General features: G+C 49.5%; 1 protein-coding gene and 1 long non-coding RNA gene across 8 annotated transcripts; both read left to right on the top strand.

Annotated features, from left to right (window-relative positions):
- The first annotated feature begins 5,171 nt into the window (after positions 1-5,171).
- LOC121665319 lies at positions 5,172-11,078 on the top strand. 2 transcript variants are annotated; one of them, XR_006016331.1, is made up of 4 exons: positions 5,172-5,383; positions 7,006-7,177; positions 8,509-9,094; positions 10,647-11,078. It is a non-coding gene; the product is annotated as an uncharacterized LOC121665319 (long non-coding RNA). The 2 variants fall into 2 exon arrangements; XR_006016330.1 differs by lacking the exons at positions 5,172-5,383; positions 7,006-7,177; positions 8,509-9,094 and adding an exon at positions 9,101-10,563.
- A 1,395-nt stretch (positions 11,079-12,473) lies between these two features.
- On the top strand, positions 12,474-16,284 carry LOC121665317. Of its 6 annotated transcripts, none has more exons than XM_042029365.1 (3): positions 12,474-12,695; positions 14,242-14,347; positions 15,836-16,284. In XM_042029365.1, exons 1-3 carry the CDS (start codon positions 12,519-12,521, stop codon positions 16,267-16,269), a joined length of 717 nt encoding a protein of 238 aa, XP_041885299.1. In that variant the 5' UTR covers positions 12,474-12,518; the 3' UTR covers positions 16,270-16,284. The 6 variants fall into 6 exon arrangements, 2 of the variants coding, with proteins under 2 accessions (XP_041885299.1, XP_041885300.1); XR_006016327.1 differs by lacking the exons at positions 12,474-12,695; positions 15,836-16,284 and adding exons at positions 12,702-13,473; positions 14,547-15,566; XR_006016326.1 differs by lacking the exons at positions 12,474-12,695; positions 15,836-16,284 and adding exons at positions 12,702-13,439; positions 14,547-15,566.
- The last annotated feature ends 1,226 nt before the right edge of the window (positions 16,285-17,510 follow it).

The raw sequence follows: 17,510 nt of genomic DNA on the forward strand, positions 1-17,510 counted from the left end.
TTGATGCTGAGAAAGACTTCATGAGTGAGGTCTCAGAGAGAGTGGCCCCTGAAAAAAGGACAGCCCTGTGTGCCTGTCACTTTGGCCAGCCAGACATCAACTCCTGAATTTTGTGAGTTAGCTCCAGAGGGACAAAATGGGCCCTGGAGGACTGGTGGCTGTCTCCTGCAGGAGTGTGATCTTAAATGTTTTGGGAGCAGCTCCCAGTAGTTCATTTCCCTTACTGGATCTGAGAGGGACGTAAGAGGAACCAGAGAAAGCCTGGACCTCCCAAGGCTGCTGAACACTGCACCCTGCTCCTCCAGGCACTCTAGTCTCCAGACTAGAATAGAAGTGTCCCTCACTTCTGCTTTCCTACATAACCTACTCATCCATCGTCACCTTATTCCTCATACCTCCTCTTGGTTACCCCCATTAAACATCCCAGACGTCAAGTTTTTCCTCAAAAAACTGAGAGCACCCCTTAGCCAAACTGCTTTATATCTCAGGAGCTCCTCTCCCTGTGCCTTCTCCCTGTGCACCAGCACAGACCCTCTCACAAACAAGTAGCCACAGCCAAGCACCCTCCTGCCATCCACCAGCCTCAACCAGCAGGTCTCGGTCTCCTTCTATTACAGGCAGCTCACATCCATGGAAATTGCTTGGCACGCACTGCGTCTCAGCAGAAGCTGCACAGCTTCTATCATTCACATCAACTCTTACATGGAGAGCCTTTCTTCTGAACAGGGACTGCACAGGAATTTTCAATGATTTCCATTTCCTTCATCTTCTTTTATCTGTTTCCATGTTTTTCAGTTTACTTCAGTGCTTGTAACTATTCAGCACAAGCTGTTTATCAGCTTCACTGGAGCTGACTGCAAAGGGTCTGTAACGCCACGAGAGGGCATCTCTTCTTTAACGCAGAAGCAGAGCCTGATCGAATAGCCAGCATCCTGCATCCATTTCTAGTCAAAACTTTCACGGGAAGATTTAGAAGATGACCCTTAGGACTCAGAGCAGGAAAAGACTGTGATTGAGGAGTACAACGAAATGAAGAGAAGCAGAGACAGAACACATTCAGGCTCACTAGGGCCATTCAAATAAAAAGAAATTTTGCTTTACATTGGATGAGTGAAGATTTTTGCCAGGAGGTTGCTATGGTGACTTTTCAGCTCTCCCAAACCTCCTCATACTGTAATTACATCTCAGAGCCTGGGAGCTAGGAATCTGTGATTCTCTGGAGGAAGAATGTGGGTGGCTGACTCTTCAAGATGTTTGTTAACCAGCCATTTTTAGTCTAAACCAAAAAGATTCATATACTTGTGCCTTTAACAGGTGTTTACAGTTTCTATGAACCCTTCAGCATTTCTGGCTTGCCATGCTCCAAGACCTTTTTGAATAATTTTTAACTGAGAGGCTCCCTTTTCAGAACACCTCCATCCTGCAAAGGTTAATTAAAGGATGTTTAGCTCCAGTTGGGCTTAGCTTTCTTCGTGTCACTGCACATTTCAATTTGGTCCCTAAACTAAAAAGTGCACAATGACGGCAGTATTTTTGCATTTCCTCAGCTTTTGTTATTTACTTCAGTTGTCACTGACCGAGCACTGAAAACACAGAGGCTGTGCAAATATTATCCACACTCTAGTCAACAGACTTACCCAGCCCTCCACAGCTCCCCTGAGATAACACACCATTAAAAAAGAATTAAGGCCCAAAATACATATCCTTTGAATCAGAAATGATCAGAATGCTGTTGTTCAAAATAAACAGTGTGAAATACTGAACAGCACAGGGAACCAGTACTAAGTTTCAACACACAATTATCACTCTTTTTGTTCAAAAACAGATGCTTCAGATGCCTTGCACAGCCACACAGCACAGGGATCTGGTTCCACAGGGCAGCTGGCCAAGGGAGGGAGGGCTGAAACTACACTCAGGACACGGACCTGTAAATAGCATCATAAAATCGTAACAAATACCATTTATGGTTCATAAACCACAAGCCAGTAAATTTTATTGTAAAATATTAGACTACTTCACTACACAAGGGCAGGAAAAGACAGCAGGGTGTTCATCTTCTCTTTCAACAACCCCGAAAAATGCAAATACTAGGGAGTATTTTCTGAGACCTGACAGCTAGTCCATACAAACTTCTAGATTACGAATTGGTTTAAGTTCAAAATCATCGTTTTAATTTTTTTTTTTTTTTTAAATTTCACAGCTAGGAGAAAATCTTTTTAACCATGAGTCACTGAATCCTGAAGTGAGTATTTTAGAAACCTGGGTAAAATTCATATGAAGCTGTAGGCGTTCAAGAAATACACCTTAAAGAACACAACCGCACTTCCAGATTTGCTCACGTCCTTTACTCCAGGCTGATTCTAGAATGACATATGTTTGGTTCTGTCAAAATATCCCAAGCAGGTATCATAATATCCTGGGGGAGCCCACTGGGGACCGCACACCTCCCTCCGCCCCACCTCCGACTCGCACCACTTTGCACCGACCCCAACTCATGCCGCCCTGTGTCGCGCCACTTTGCGCCGGTCCCGCTTCGCGCTACTTTGCGAGACAGAGAACACAGTGGACATAAGGGGTATAAGATACAAGTTGGGATACAAGTTAGGGTACAGGTGCACCAGCCCTCCCTCCACCTCCTAACCTTAAACAGCACCCCTAACAACACTCTTTTCCTGGCAGGAGCAGCACAACACAGCAACCCTAACACCTAACACCTGGACCATGCTGGAACCCTCAGAGGGAAACAAGACCCACTGCAAAAAGATAGGGATGAGATCTGTGGACTAGAGAGCAACAGGTAGAGATTGGAGCAGAGCAGTTTTTTTAGGGGGTTTTAGGGTTTTTTACTTTTTTTTCAGGACTTTTTAAGGATATTTCAGGGGTTTTTAGGCCTTTCTTGAATATTTTAGGGTATTTTTAGGACTTTTTCAGGGCATTTTTTGATTCTTTAGCATACTTTTAGGGCTTTTTTACTACTATTCAGAATTTTTCTAGGGCCTTTTTAGGGCTTCTTCAGGACTATTTAGAATTTTTGGGGGGCTCTTTTGGGTATCTTTAAGGCTTTTTTAGGACTATTTAAAATTAGGACTTTTCTAGGACTATTTAAGGTATATTTAGGAGATTTTTAGGTTTTCTTTAGGGCTTTTTCAGGACTAGAGTACTTTTAGAGTTTTTTAGGGAATTTTTAGGGTGTCTTCAGGCCTTCTTTGGGATTTTTATGGTATTTTTAGGGCTTTAAAATGAATAGTTAGGATTTCTTACGGTACTTTTAAGGTTTTTCTCAGGATTTTAAGGGTATTTTTAGGGATTTTTTGGGACTAGGCTTTTTAACAGAATTTTTAGGGTATTTCAGGGAATCTTTAGGGCTTTTTAAGATATTTTCATGGCTTTTTAAGGAGTTGTGGGTATTTTTAGGGTTCTTTAGGGTGTCTTTAGGCCTCTTTCAGGGTATTTTTAGGCCTTTTTAGGGTTAGGGTATTTTTAAGGTGTTTTTAGGGTTTTTAAGCAATATTCTGGGGGTTTTTTAGGGCCTTTTCAGGTTTTTGGGGGTTTTTAAGGGATTTTTAGGGCATTTTTAGGGTTTTTCAGGAGTTTTCAGGTTAGGGTTTGCTTGCGTTAGGGTTAGGCATTAGGGTAGGGTTAGGGTTGCGGGTTAGGGTTAGGAAGGATTTCTCCCAGACCAAAGCTGCCAGCAACTAGGACTCTGGCTGCCCTTGGAGTGTCGGACGCCACGCGGGGACAGGGGAGGAACGAGGCAGAGCAGACCCTGAGCGGTAGACAAGGCACCATCCTCGGACACACTGCCTCTGCTGTGGGACAATTGCCAGCCTGCAAGACAGGAGCTGGGGAGGGACTTCAATCATTTGGGGGACTGCCCTCCCTTTATTTTTCTAGAAGATGCCTGTTTTGGAGGGGGGATGCACGCATGTAAATAGCATTATTAAAGCCACATACTGCTGTCTGCGCTGGTTTGATTATTTTTTGCCTTCTTTGGGGTCGAGTAAAAAGGGAGGGAATTGGAGTATGCGAAGTAGTGATGTCATTTCGGGTATCCCATTGTCACTCGGAGAGTGAAAATGCAGTGGAGGAGAAGGAGAGTAGGGTTTCAGAGGGATTAGGTGGTGTCCTCCCAAAAAAAGGAAGGTTACAGCCCAAAAATGCTTGGAAGTTCAGAGGGTGTGTTTGTGCAGCAAATATTATAACTATAGCTTTTCTCATCTTTATATATATAAAAAATTACTATTTTTTTATTAAAATTTATTTCAAAATACAACCCCATATCTACTGTATTACATGCAGGATCTTGGAGGATAAGAAATTCTTTATATGAACATACAGGGTTTAAAAATGGAAATACAACTTTTGTGTATATAAATTGAACAATAAAGGGCTTGGAAATGGAAGAAAAGATGGTATTTATGGAGGCAATAGAAATAGCTTAGTGTATTTAGAGTTTTTTTCTCTCTCAGTTTAACACAGCCTGAGATTGTGGCTGGTATTTAAATCGCTGCTGCCACCTGATGATAAGAACGACGTACTGCAGCCACTCGGTGAGGCTATGCCACACTCAAACCCACGGCTTCGGCACGGGTGACGCCATCCTTCCCAAGATGGGGGTTGGTCACGCATGCGCTTTGGGGAAGGACAAAATGGCCCATTGGCAGGAGCTGTCTCCTCACAAAGGCGTCGTCCCCCCCTGCCTGAGCCCGACCCCAACCCCGACTCCGCGCTTGCAGCACGATCCTGCGCGGCGCTTTGCCGTGTGGGGACGCGGATGGTCCGAGAGCAGAGTCGGCGCCGGAGTCGGGGTTGGGTTCAGGCAACAGAACAAACGCTTTTCTGAGGAGCGGGACCCTTTTGCCGTACCACACAAAAGACGGCAGCTCAGCGCGCTGATTTTGTCCTTCTAAAGATGGTGGCATCATGCACATGCACCTTTGGGTGTAAGGACCAAATAGGGTGCTCAGAAGGACTCCACTTCTCAGAAAGGCATTTTTTCGGTGCCCTGAAGCCGACGCCTATTTCGACGCTGACCCGGCGCTTTCAGCGCGATTTTCCGTGGCGTTTCCCGGTGTAGGAACACAAGCGGCAGGGTCAGCAGCGCCGGGCAGGAGCTGCGCGTGCCGTGGCAGGCAGCGGCGGGGACGTCTCTGTTCTGGTCGTGCCGCGCCGCGCCTGACGAGGACCCCGCGACACTGCGCGGTGCCAGACCGGGCTCCTGGGCACACCCCACCCCCGGCCCGGGGAAATCCATCAAGACTCAAAATAGTCAGAAAATAATAGTTACTAGAGCTGCCTTTGCCATCCCCCTGCTCCCCATAAGGGCAGTAGCTGTGCAGAGACGGCAGTACACAGCAAGGATGCAGCTCCTCTTTCCCAGGAGGTGAGAGCTGGGGCGGGCCGGAGCTAGAGGCAGGGTTTCCCGGACAGGGGGAGCAGGGAGAATTTCAGTTCCTAGCAGCTCTGTGAGTGCTGCATGTACTCCGTGCTGAGCAGGTGGGAGATGTGGGTCGTAATCACGTTCCCAGGAACTGCTGAAATGACAAGTCGCAGCAGCCTCATGTGTCTGTGTCTAGAACCAGCTCTAATGCTGGCAGCCACGTGTGAGCTGGGAAATGAACATCAAGAGTCTGGGAACAAGTCCCAGAAATTGGTTAAAATGGGATGGACTTTTGCCAAGCATCTGAAAGTTGCTTTTGGTTTTGCTTTAGGAATTCAAAACTGAAGTGATTCTCAAGGTGTTGGCATTTCTTTTAGTGTAGTTTTGTTGAGGTGCTGGCTCAGTACCTTTCTTGCAGCTGCTGTTGGCTGAACAGATTGGCACCTGATTTACTTGTAAGATCCTGGTTTGTTCACTGCTTCTCACAGGTTCTACAGTAGCTGGAATCCCAGTGGTGCAGTGATGCACTGGAATTTCTGAGTTAATGTTGTCTTGTGATTCAAAGGAATCTACTCCACAGCAAGGTACTGTAAAGTAAAGCACACCTTTAGTGGCCCGGCTGGGAGCACACAGAGGTTAACACTTCCATGTGTGTGTCCACCGTGGTCATCTTGCAGAGGTTTTTTGTATGCTTGCAAGTTCATCATCCACCCTTGTTTTGGTCATTTATCTAAAGTTACAGCCCTAAGGGGCTTACATGACTTGCGGTTTCCTTAGCTTAAGGTTACAAACACAGCACATTATTCTTAATACATTTACCACATCTATTTTGCTAATACACACTTAATTCTACTATTACACACTTTGTTGCTATATTAGTTACACTTCATTTATAACTGTGTTTTGATTATATTCCTATTCTCTTATTACATTTTTCTACCCTTTTGTGGCAGTTCTTCTATTTGTCATTAAAATGGCAGTTAGCACACATCTTCCTCCTTATTGCTTAGCCTGTTAGGGTTAGGCCCTTGTTTTGCAGACAAGTGGTTAGCCAAACCCATTAGCTCACATTCCATTCCCTTATCATCCTAGTCCACTCGGGTGTTTTTTTTTTTTCCAAGAGCAGTTAGCATTAGGCATAGCATCTCCTATTCCATTATCATCGTAGCCCCTTCCAGGGCTAGGCTTCTTGTCTTGCAAAAGCAGTTGCAGTCAAGCATAGCAGCCAACACCCAACTTTTATTAATCTATACTTTATACTAAAGTGCTTATGTTAAAGGAGTTCTGTGTATCACTTGCCAGATGATTTTTACAATGTTAAATTCCAGTGAATCTGTATCAAAAACCAGAAGCCCTGAAGCACAAGAAGCTGTGCTGCAGGACCTGATGGCCTTGGTGTGCCCCTGGCTGTACCTGTTCAGGTGTTCCCCTGCTGTGCTGTCGGTGCTGCCTGTCAGAGCAGTGGAGATGGGCAGATCCAAAGAGCTGGAGTTAAACCCCATGGAGGCATTTCAGAGCAGGCAGGTGGGACCAAGGCAGAGCTGCTCAGGGATGGCAGGTAGAAACTGAAGTCCTCACAGGGAAAGCTGTCTAATCATCTCAATCCTCTGTGTTTCCTATGATAGAACCTATCCTTGGTCATTCCTGCGGTTTTCAGGGAGTAAAAATGCCCTCGGGGATTTGCTACTGGGACCAGCGATCCATTTTCTGAGAGGAGTCCTTGAAACAGACCTGTGAGAAATGAGGATGCTGCAGCCAGAACAATGGGAATGGACAGTCCATAGTGAATGTTGTCCGGTGAGTCTCTTGATATCTCTGATCTAATGCTGTGCTGTCACCAAGTGACCTCATTCTGATTTAAACTGTCCCAGTGTGCTGAAAGTACACATTGAAGTACAGAATGCCTGGGGGAAAGCTTCACGCTCCCAAGGGATTGGTTTGGGGATGTGCAGCTTCTGAACTGCACAAATAATTCAGATTGCCACAGAAACCTGCTGGGCCATGGTTCTGGGCCAGGAATATCAGGAAAGCGGCATCTTCACTGGCAGCTCAGTAGTTATTTTCCTTGGAGCTATCAAGATCAGAACAAAATGGTGTTCATGCTCCACTTGCAAACCACAGAGCAGGATAAGTGGCATAACTGTGTACTTTTTTCCTGCTCTCTGCACTCTCTCAAGGATGTCCTGAAGTGCTCTGGCTCCTGGCAATCTAATCTGTGTGTAACAGCTTCCCGTGCCTGTCTGTGCAGCTGGGTCAGTCAGTGGGTGTCCCATAGAATCCCTGAGGCTGGAAAAGCCCTTTGAGACCATCAGGTCCCTAGCACTGCCAGGGCCACCCCTTACCCATGTCCCCAAGTGCCGCATCAAGAACCACCCACTGACACAAATTGGGATGAGGGCTGCAGGCACTGACAGCACCACTGCTCACTGGCAGAGGGGCTGGGGGTTCCCAGAGGGGCTCCAAAACCCCTGGCCTTCCCAGTCAGGATGGCTGGTGTGGAGAACGCAGGGTGCAGGGGGGAGCACCCCAAAGACTTGGGATCATTTTCCTGCAGTTCAAGGAACCCGTGCTCAAAGCACCTTTAACTCCACTGTGCTTGGCAGCTTTTTGTAGGTGTAGATTTTTATGCACTTGGAAACAGATTTTGGGATCTGCCAGTGAATTCAGTGAATTGTCCCAGCCAGAGGCTTTTTTGCTGACCTAAAAGTAGCTTTTGAATCCCAGAGCCACGGGGTTTGTAGTATTTTACAACAGCAGAGCGAGACCCAATGGATTATCCTTTCAGTGACGCAGCTGCCCACGAGGGCCGGGTCAGCTGGGACAGTCCTCGCTGTCATGCGTTTTCCTCCCTCAGAGAAGGAGAAACCGCTTGGCTTTACTCTGCAGGGTTCACCGAGGCTGTGAATTGTAATCCAGAGCATCTTCAGGCTCCCAGTGCTTTGGGCTGTGGTCTTTGGTGTGCAGAACACACCCCGATCCGTCTAACTCGGGTTTGGATGCACATTTCCAGAGTTACATGGACTGGGAAGAGGCCAAGAGGGTGATGGGAAGGGCTTTCTCTCAGGCCTGAACACCCTCAAGGCAGGGATGATTTAAAAATGTTTGTTGTCTTTTATTTCCCGGCCCAGGGCTAAGTTGGTGTTCCCTGAATTGGTTGCGGAGTTAGGGCATCCAAAGGATCATGGCAAGCGTGGCACTGACAAAGTCAGGATGAAATGGTTCTCAAGAAACTCAACCTTCTGAAACAAGGTAAAGTCAAGATAAAGTCATACAGGAATGACCTTGGCAGAAAAGGCCCCGTGAAGAAAGGCAGCAGAACAGCGTTGAACAGAAACACTAAGGAATTGCTGCTGGCTCCCGGTGTCCTGGTTTTTTCAGGCAGGTTTTCTACTGAATTGAAAGGCAGTGTTCTTGCCTCTGCAAGGCACCTGCATCCTACCAGAAGGAGAAAGTGTGGAGCAGCAAGTGGGAGGAAGGACCAGTTTTAGACCTGCCCTTGGATTCCAGTTCCTCGTGGAGGGTCTGTGCTGCCTGAAGTACCAACGAAGTAAATCCTGGAGTACCTGTTTGTTCACCTGTTGAGCTTGGAAGACACATACTGGACATGAAATTCCAGGGAAGCTGCACTTGCAGTAGTGGCTGGAGCAAGAAGCAGTGGAAGCTGTTTGCTATGTGTTTGTTCCCCACCCTTACCTCGGTTTCCTGGGGCCCCAGGTAATCACACGTCACCTTTGCTTTTTCCGAGGTCTTTGCTGAAGTGCTTCTAAATGTGGCAGTGATATTTTCCATAGCTGGAATTTACTTCTGTTTTGAGAAGCGTGTCTCATTGTGCAGTCTGGGATTTAACAGTTCCCATGAGAGGATAATTGCACTGGAAGAAGGCAAATGAAGCCAAGAGCCTGGACTAGGATGCCACAGGTCCCTGCCGAGCACAGGTTACAAAAATACCAACCCCCCAGGTTACAAAAATACTAAACTGAAAGCCCATGTCACAAAATACCACCCTCCCCCTGCCTACAGAAATACCAAAAAAACAGCCTACCAAAAAAAAAAAAAAATCAGATTCCAAGATACCAGAATAACCTAGTTCCAAAATAATAGAAAACCAAGTTAAAAAATACCAGAAAACCAGGTTTCAAAATCCCAGTTTCAAAATACCAAATACCAGAAAACCAAGTTCGAAAACACAAAAGTACCCTAGTTTCAATATACAAAGTTCAGAAATACCAAAGTAACTCATTTTCAAAATAGTAGAATACCAAATCCCAAATTACCGAAGTAGTCCAGTTTTATAACACCAGAAAACCAAGTTTCAAAATAGCAAAGTAACCTAGTTTCAAAATACCAGAATACCAGGTTCCAAAATACCAAAATAATTCCATTTCAAAATATCAGAATATTAAGTTCCAAAAATATCAAAATGGCCCAATTTCAAGTATCAGCTTCCAAAATACCAATTTTCAGCTGTCTTAGACGTGCAAGATTCCCAAACCCAAAAGAGTGCATTACTGTCAAAATGGGATCTGTGCTACCAAAATGGATATTTTCTCTTCCAAAAAAGCTTTCCCCCCATGACCATCAATACTTTTATTTATTTTGATCATTTAGCCAGATGTAATAAGAATTTTACTTTAAAAGTGAACAATTGTAGTACTTTTCTGCTTAGTTAGTGTCTGTGAGAACCAGCATTTGGGCAGGAGAGCTGCAGTCGGGAGCAAAGGATGGAGTAATCTGCTCGCTGGATGGACAGGGAAAGACTGAGTAGCAGGCAAAGGCAGTATTTATAAACTATATCGATACTCACTGAAATTCAGGGTAGACCAGAGATGGGGATGAAATTGTTGAGTTTCACGTACATGTCTTGAATTGGGGTCGATACAGAGTTAGATTGTTGTGCTGTCTTTGCCTCTTTATTTACTAGTTGTTCTTTTACTGAGCTTGAGACTTTATTCCCAACAATAGATGTGAAACAAATCCATCTTTCCCCTTTTGGACATTTACTTCCCAACCTGCTCCCACTCAGGCCCTTCCCAGCTTCGAGGGAAATTCACTCCCTCTTCAAGCCCCAAAATCATGGAAAAGTTCCTTTGTATCCTTCTCTCCACAGCTCCTACGTGGATTAATCAACTTTTTATTTGATATGGTGTCATTCTCCTTTTTTTTCCCATGGATAAAACTGCACGGTGAGCAATCAGAGCAGAAATACGAAATGCAGGAGTCTTGGATTCCACAGTGGGATTAACTTCCCTTTTCTGCTCTCTTTCAGGACAGGAAAAACCACTGAACTCGCCCCATCTTTGGGACCAAGAGCTTTGGTGTTGGAGTAGGCAAAGCCAGCTAGGGCCCCCCTTGTCCTGCCCATGGTGTGGGTCAGGGACAGGCTCCTCTTCTCCTCTGGGCTGGGATGAACTGCCTAGGGAATGCTCTTTCTGACAGGCCGGTCCTAGCCCCGGCTACTGGAAATGGGCAGAGGTGAAGAGGCAAGTGCCAGAGTTCCTTGGGGATGATGGAATTGTGGTGTTTGGCTGTGCCCAGAGGGGCAGGTTGGGCATTTCTGTGTGTCTGAGGACCGGTTTGGGTGCTGGGGAGCCCGGGGAGCCGAGCTCTCAGTGCATTCCCAGCTCACCCGGGGGTGGGAGCTGGTGCAGGGCTGGGTGACAGCCTCTGGTCGGGCTCGGGGCAGGCCCTGGCCCCGGCACAGACACGCTGGGGTGGTTTGGGGCCGCCTGGGGAGCCGTGGGAGGCAAATGAGGGATGGTGCTGGGCGGAGCGATCGGCCTGCGCTCGTGTCAGCGCAGCCGTGCAGGGCACTGGGATCTGGGTAAAACACCGGCTCTCCTGGCATTCAGGGATGCAAGGTCTGAGGGACTGGATTTACTTGGGCCTTTCCAGGACAGCAGGAACAAGAGGAGGTGTGGTGCCAGAGGTGCATCCCATCCGGTTGCATTTCCCTCTTTCCCATTTCCATTTCCTCCTCAGTGCGGGTGTCCCCTGCAGCCCATGAGCACGGGGCCGCTGACAACTCCCTGTCTGTAGAGGGATTCCTTATGGAACAAGGGCAGATGACACTTGTGTGAGGCTTACGACTGTTAGAATTAGACCAGGATGGGTTAAGAAAAAGAAAACTAGAATGGTGTGTTAATCTTACTGGTCAATTAACAAATAGAATCCACACTTCTGTAAGAAAAAGTACAGTGTATGGAGCATATAGAAGAAGCTGGTTTTGCCTGCTGCTGCTGCTTGGCTTTATCATGTAACCCCATTCGAACTCTGCCTTCAAGACAGCTGTGAGACCGTGAAATAAAGAACTCAGCAGAACAGCAGCCTCCTCTGCTCTTTCACCCTGGTCCGAGAAGGAAGGGTACCCTGTCAAAGGCTCAACACTTGCCTTTCTGAGTTTGTTTCTAAATTTCTACCTTTCTAATTTTGTTTCTATTTTTTTTTTTGTTTCTAACTTTGTTTGTTTTTAACTTTCGACCTTTGGAAATTTGTTTGTTTCTTGTATTTTACCTCTTTGTTTGTTTCTAAATTTCTGCTGTTGTAACTTTGTTTCTAACTTTCTACTTTTTACATTTCATTTGTTTTTAACTTTTTACCATTCCTCCCAGCGAGGGATGTGTGCAGAATACTAAAACCTGTTAAGTTCTTCACTTTTACATCTATAGGCAAGTGCTACTGATTTAGATGTAAATTCATTTTGAAATGAGCCAGCCCTCTCTCTCTACTCTGTCGCATACAGGAGTATAAGAAGCTGGGAATAGAGATCAGCAAGTTTTGCGAATAACGAGCCGGCGTTTTTCTGTAGGAAGGAAGGAAGCAAGTGCCTGGCCCCAGGAGCCGAGACGCTCGGGCTGCAGGAGCTGCAGAGCGCCCAGAGCCGGCTTTTCCCTCTGCTGTCCCTGCCCCGGGCTGAGCTGGGCGGCGCTGCTGCCGCCCGGTGCCGGCTGAGGCGAGAGGGCGGCGGCCTCGGTGGCTGCCGAGCGTGGCAAGGGCAAGGAGCGGGAGCGAGCGGGGCTGGGTCTGTCAGCGGAGGGGAGGGGCGAAGGGCGGTTCGGAGCGCCAAGGGACACGGCCGTGCGTGAGCGGGGCCAGAGCGGTGAAGAGGAGTGGGCGCCGTGCGGGGCGGCGACCGCGAGGAATGACAGGGCGGGGGGCGGCCCGGCGGGGCCGGTTTTGCCGGGCAGCAGAGGCGCGGTCGCAGCGCGACCCGGGCGGGGAGCACCGGGCGGGCACGGTTGGAATCGAGCCGCCCGCGTGTCGCTCTCAAGGGGGCGGCTCGGAAAGGAAGGCGCAGTTCCGCGCTCTCGGGACGGCGTTAAGTGACCTTGCAGAGGGTGGTTTACACTTCCGCCACACTCAAGATGGCGGACGCACTAGGCCCCTTTGAGAGGTGTCCCTGCCGATGCCTGCCGCCGGTCGCGGAGCAGTCGCCCGCCTCCGGCGCCGCTGACCCCACCAGCCGTGTCCTCGCGCCGGGAAGCACCGCGGAAAATCGCGCAGAAAGCGCGGGGCCGGTGTCGGAGTCCGGGCCGGATTCAGGCAGCCGAATAGACGCCCTGGTGAGGGGCGGCGGGGGCCCTTAAGTGTACCACACTAAAGATGGCGGCTCGACCGGAAGTGGCTTCTGCCAGCACCCAAGATGGCGGCGAAGGGCGGAAGTTTCGTCGCAGCCACACTAAAGATGGCGGTCGTGTGCACTGTTTTCTGACCTTCTCAATATGGCAGCAGGGAAGCCCCAAGGCTGCGTCTATTCGGCTGCCTGAACGCGACGCCAGCCCAGCGCTTGCACGCAATTTTCTGAGGCGTTTCCCGCTATGCGGACACCGACTGTGGGGTCAGCGGCGCCTGGGGCAGGCGGGAGCATTCAGGCAGCCAAATAGACGGAGCGGGGTCCTTCCGGCCGCCATCTTGAGAAGGTCGAATGGCCACTGACGCAATCGCCACATTGGTGCGGTCCCGGTGACTTCCGCCCTTCTTCGCCGGGAGCGGCAATGGCGGAGAGCCCGGGGAGCAGCGCGGCCGGGCCGGGGGCACCGGCGCGGGTGCTCCGGGCTCGGAGGTGAGCGGGGAACGGGGACAGCCCCGAGCGGACGGTGGGGGCCGCGGGGGATCGGTATTCCGGCCCAGGGATGGCTGCCCCGGCCCAGGGATGGGTGTCCAGGCACAGGGATGGGTTCCTGGACTATCTAATAATATTATGTAACGATCGTACAAGGAGATCTATCTAAAAAATCCTCCATGGTCATCCTTCTCCCAGCCCCTCTGTGTTTTCAGGATCTTGGGGGAAGAGTTTGGGTCTGGACAAGGCTCTCGGGCACAGGGTGGGATTCTTGGGGTGCAGGGCCAGGATTTGGACTCGATGCTCCCTGCGGGTCCCTTCCAGCCCAGGAAATGCTGCGATCCTGTGCCTCTGAGGGTGAAATAAAGGGCACCGGTGGGGTTTGTGCCCGCTGTGTTCACGGCCCCGCCGGCTCAGGGCGGGTTCAAGGCGCAGCTGCCCCGAGCCAGCGGGACCGGCCGGGGCTGCTCGCTCCCGGTGCTGCCGCCTTGTGGGGAGAGCCCGGCACTGCAGCCCGCACAGGCGCTGGACCACGGGATCGGCGTGGAACAGCAGCGCAGGGAGTGCTGAGGCAGCGCAGGGAATGCTGCGGTCCCAGGGAAGGCTGAGGCGTCCCCTGCCCGGGGCACTCGGCAGCAAATCCCTGATGTTGAGCAGCAAAAGGAAAGTTCTGGGTTAGTGGGAGGAGGTTTCTGGAATGGAGTTGGGACAGGTGCTGATCCACGCATGGAATCACGGGGTGGTTTGGCTTGGAAGGGACCACCAAGATCACTTACACTCTGTTTGTTGTCTGATTCCACAGCAAAGAACATCCAGAACTGCCACCTCACCCTCACGGACAGCAGGAATGTCTTCCACAGCTCTTGTTTCGGAATGGGAATGGCTGTTGGGAGCTCTGGCAGGACCAGGTAAGAACAGAAATGGGATCATTCCGGCTGCTGCTGGAGGTGGTTTTCTCCTTTCAGGCTGTTCTTCTGATTGATCCTTTCACAGCAGTGTTCTAGGGCAAATTTGAGGGTAATTCCAGGAATTTCAAACCAGATAAAAACTGGTGGGGAAAAAATGTGAACCTGATCCATTTCTGGTAATTCCAAGCTTCTCCCACAGCACTGTTCCAGGGGAAAGCTGATGAAAGGATAAAGATGCAGAGGAACAAGTGCTGTAAACCCCCCAGGCTCTCTGACAGAGCAAACCTTCCAGTAATGCCAGTACATTGCTCTGAGAGACTCTGGGATCACAAGGTTTTCCAGGAAAGCAAAACAAAGACAGAGATGAGGGAATAAGCATCCAGTTAAGAATGGTTTGGTGGGTGTAGGAATGATTCTTATATGTTTGATGCTTCCCTTTTTATTCCTGAATAATTTAAAAATGATTCCTTGAATAAATCATCTAAATTTGGGAATTTAAATTTGAGAGGGAACAGTGCAACATTAATACAGGCAGAGATCATGGAATGGTGGAATGGTTTGTGTTGAAAGCCCCATCTCTGAGCCTGTTCTGGGCAGGCTCCTGCCCATCGGCCACTCCTTGCAGGTGGACGTGGAAGTGATGGAGGCGTTCAGGGAACGCTGATTGTTTTTCCCTGCCTCTGGCAGTCAGGTCATTACAAAGATTAATTGACCTCTTCCAGTGGGGAGACATTTAAACAAGAGGTGCCAAAAGAATTGGAGCTTCTGCACGATGAAATCTGCAAGTATCCAACTTAAGATCCCCCCTGGATCGTCACCGGTCCAATTTCCACGGACTGGTCACCTTGGCCAGGAGTGTCCAATCCTGCTGTCAGTGCATTGGGCCGGGGTCTCATTTTCATTTCATGTAAAGACCCTCTGGGTGCCCCCCAGTCACTGGAAAGACCGGACTGGGCTCCCAGGACAGTAATTCCAGGTGTTCTCTTAATGGGAATAGCACGGGAGCCTTCCCCTTGGCCAGAGGAGCAGCCAGTGCCTCCCTCAGTCCACAAATCCCCAGGACAGAACACAGAGAAAGCAACAGGAATATGGAAATCCCCCCAGTGGGAGATTCTGGTGCTCTGGATTAGATTTTGGATTTATAACGTTAAAGGGAGGGGTTTCAAAGACTGAAATACTATGTTTTATGACTTAAACATTTTCTTAAAAGACTTTTGAAACTGTACTACAAAAGCTGCAGAAGACTCCCACACCCTGAATGGGGCCCTGAGGCCTGACACTGCTCGCTGATGAAGATAAGATCAAGTAACAACTCAGGGCTGGGGATATTCATGGAGCTCAGGCTTAACACCTCCAAGATGAGGAGCACGGCCCCAGGGCTATCAGCTGCCCGGGCTCGCACCAAGGGCTGGAGGGAGGAGAGGCTTTGGGTACCTCGGAAAAGCCGGTGGTCACAGACGCAGTGACTGCCCATCCTCCACTGTGCAGAGCCCAGCTGCGGGGTCCTCACCGGGGGGAGGAAGCTCATCCACAGCAGAAGGGGTGACATGGCCCAGCACAGGGGCCCCCAGACCCTGCAGCAGAGCACCAGAGAGGATGCAACAGACCCTCAGTGTTGCAAGGGACAGTGTCAAGCCGGCCCCTGCAAGAGAGGCACGTGGGCGTTCCCGCCTGGCCCAAAGTGTGCATTAACCCACGGAATTCTGCACCCTTCGGCTGTGGCAGCATGTGGCGGCGTGGCCACGGCGCCCACGGGGGACCCTCACCACCGGCAGACCGGATGGAGGGGAGCAACGAGACGTCGTTGGCACCCTCAGATGGGTGATGGGCTTCCATCCAACCCCTCTCCCTGTTCCCCCATGCACCCTTCTGTTTTCTATTTCTTTCTCTCTCTTCCCTTCTCTTTGCCTCTCTACTATTAAATAAAATACATCCATTTTTTTGGCAACAACATCTAGCCTCGTTTGGTTTTAATCTCGTTTCTGGGGATATTTTGAACCTTCTAAGTTCTTTCTGGTTTATGCACAGAGACTTAGCTTGCTTTGCTTTTCTGGGTTTAAACCGGATCGTAACAGGGCGGGTGTGGAGGAGTTTTTCTCCCTCTCCTGTTCATTAGTGTTACCACTGCTCTTGTTGCTCTCACTATGTGTTGTCATTAATCTCAAATGATTGTATTTGGTTTCCATTCTTAAACTGTTCTGAGCTGGAATTTTGTCTCTGGTCTCTTCCCCATCCCACGGGGGGTGAGGGAGCAGCTGCTGGTGCCCAGCTGGGGTCCAGCTGTGGCCCCGGGCACTTCTGGGGGCTCCGAACCCGAGGGACAGGAGCGGTTTTGGGCTCACAAAAAGAGACCCAGTGCTGCGTTTCGGGGGCTCAAAAGCAGGCGCAGAGCTTAAAAGCAGAGACTGAATCCTGCATTGTGGAGTCCTATTACCGCAGGCCGAGGCCCTAGGGTATATCACTGTGTCCCGCAGCCGTAGGGAGGAGGAGGAGGAGAGAAGATCCAGCAGGCAGGAATTGTGCAGCAAGATTGATTAATTATTTTACAAACTCTTTTATAGACTTCTTTCTTCACAGTCTAATTGGACAAAGGATCAGCCTCCCCTTGGGGGTGATTGGCTAAAATCCTAAAACATCCATTGTCAAAATATTTTTCTACTGTACCATAAAGAAGACTTTTCAAGGTTGCAGGTGGCTTGGTTGTTTACATAATTCTGCTACCTCTTCTGTGAGAGAGAAAAGTCTCAGAAAATAGCAAGAAAATCCTTGCTAGCAGCATTTCTCGATCTACAGAGTCCTGAGCGCAGGCTCCTATGGCCAGAGTTGGGACTCAGAAACAGTGACTAAATCCTGTTTTCAGGGCTTGAGGAAGAGAGCGAGGCCTGTGTGTTTGGGCTCACAAAGAGAAACGGAAGTGCTGCGTTTTGCTGGCCCTGAATTAAAGCCCAAGTGCCGTGTTTTGATGCTCAAAGTGGGCTCTTCGGGCCAGGGCGAGTCTGTGTCTCTGGGCTCCGAGTCCTGCCTCAGGCACAGCCCGAAGCCGGGCTCGCCGGCCCCACGCAGAGCTCGGGAGCAGCGACTCAGCGCCGCGTCCGGGGCTGGCGGCAGAGCCCGGGGCCGCGTCGTGGGGCCCAAGGCGGGCTCCGGGAGGGGCTCAGGGCTG

The sequence above is a fragment of the Corvus kubaryi genome, unplaced genomic scaffold (genome assembly GCF_017639235.1).
Source record: "Corvus kubaryi isolate FWS band 111438036 unplaced genomic scaffold, C.kubaryi_AGA036_p1.0 37322, whole genome shotgun sequence".
Taxonomy (NCBI): Eukaryota; Metazoa; Chordata; class Aves; order Passeriformes; family Corvidae; genus Corvus; species Corvus kubaryi.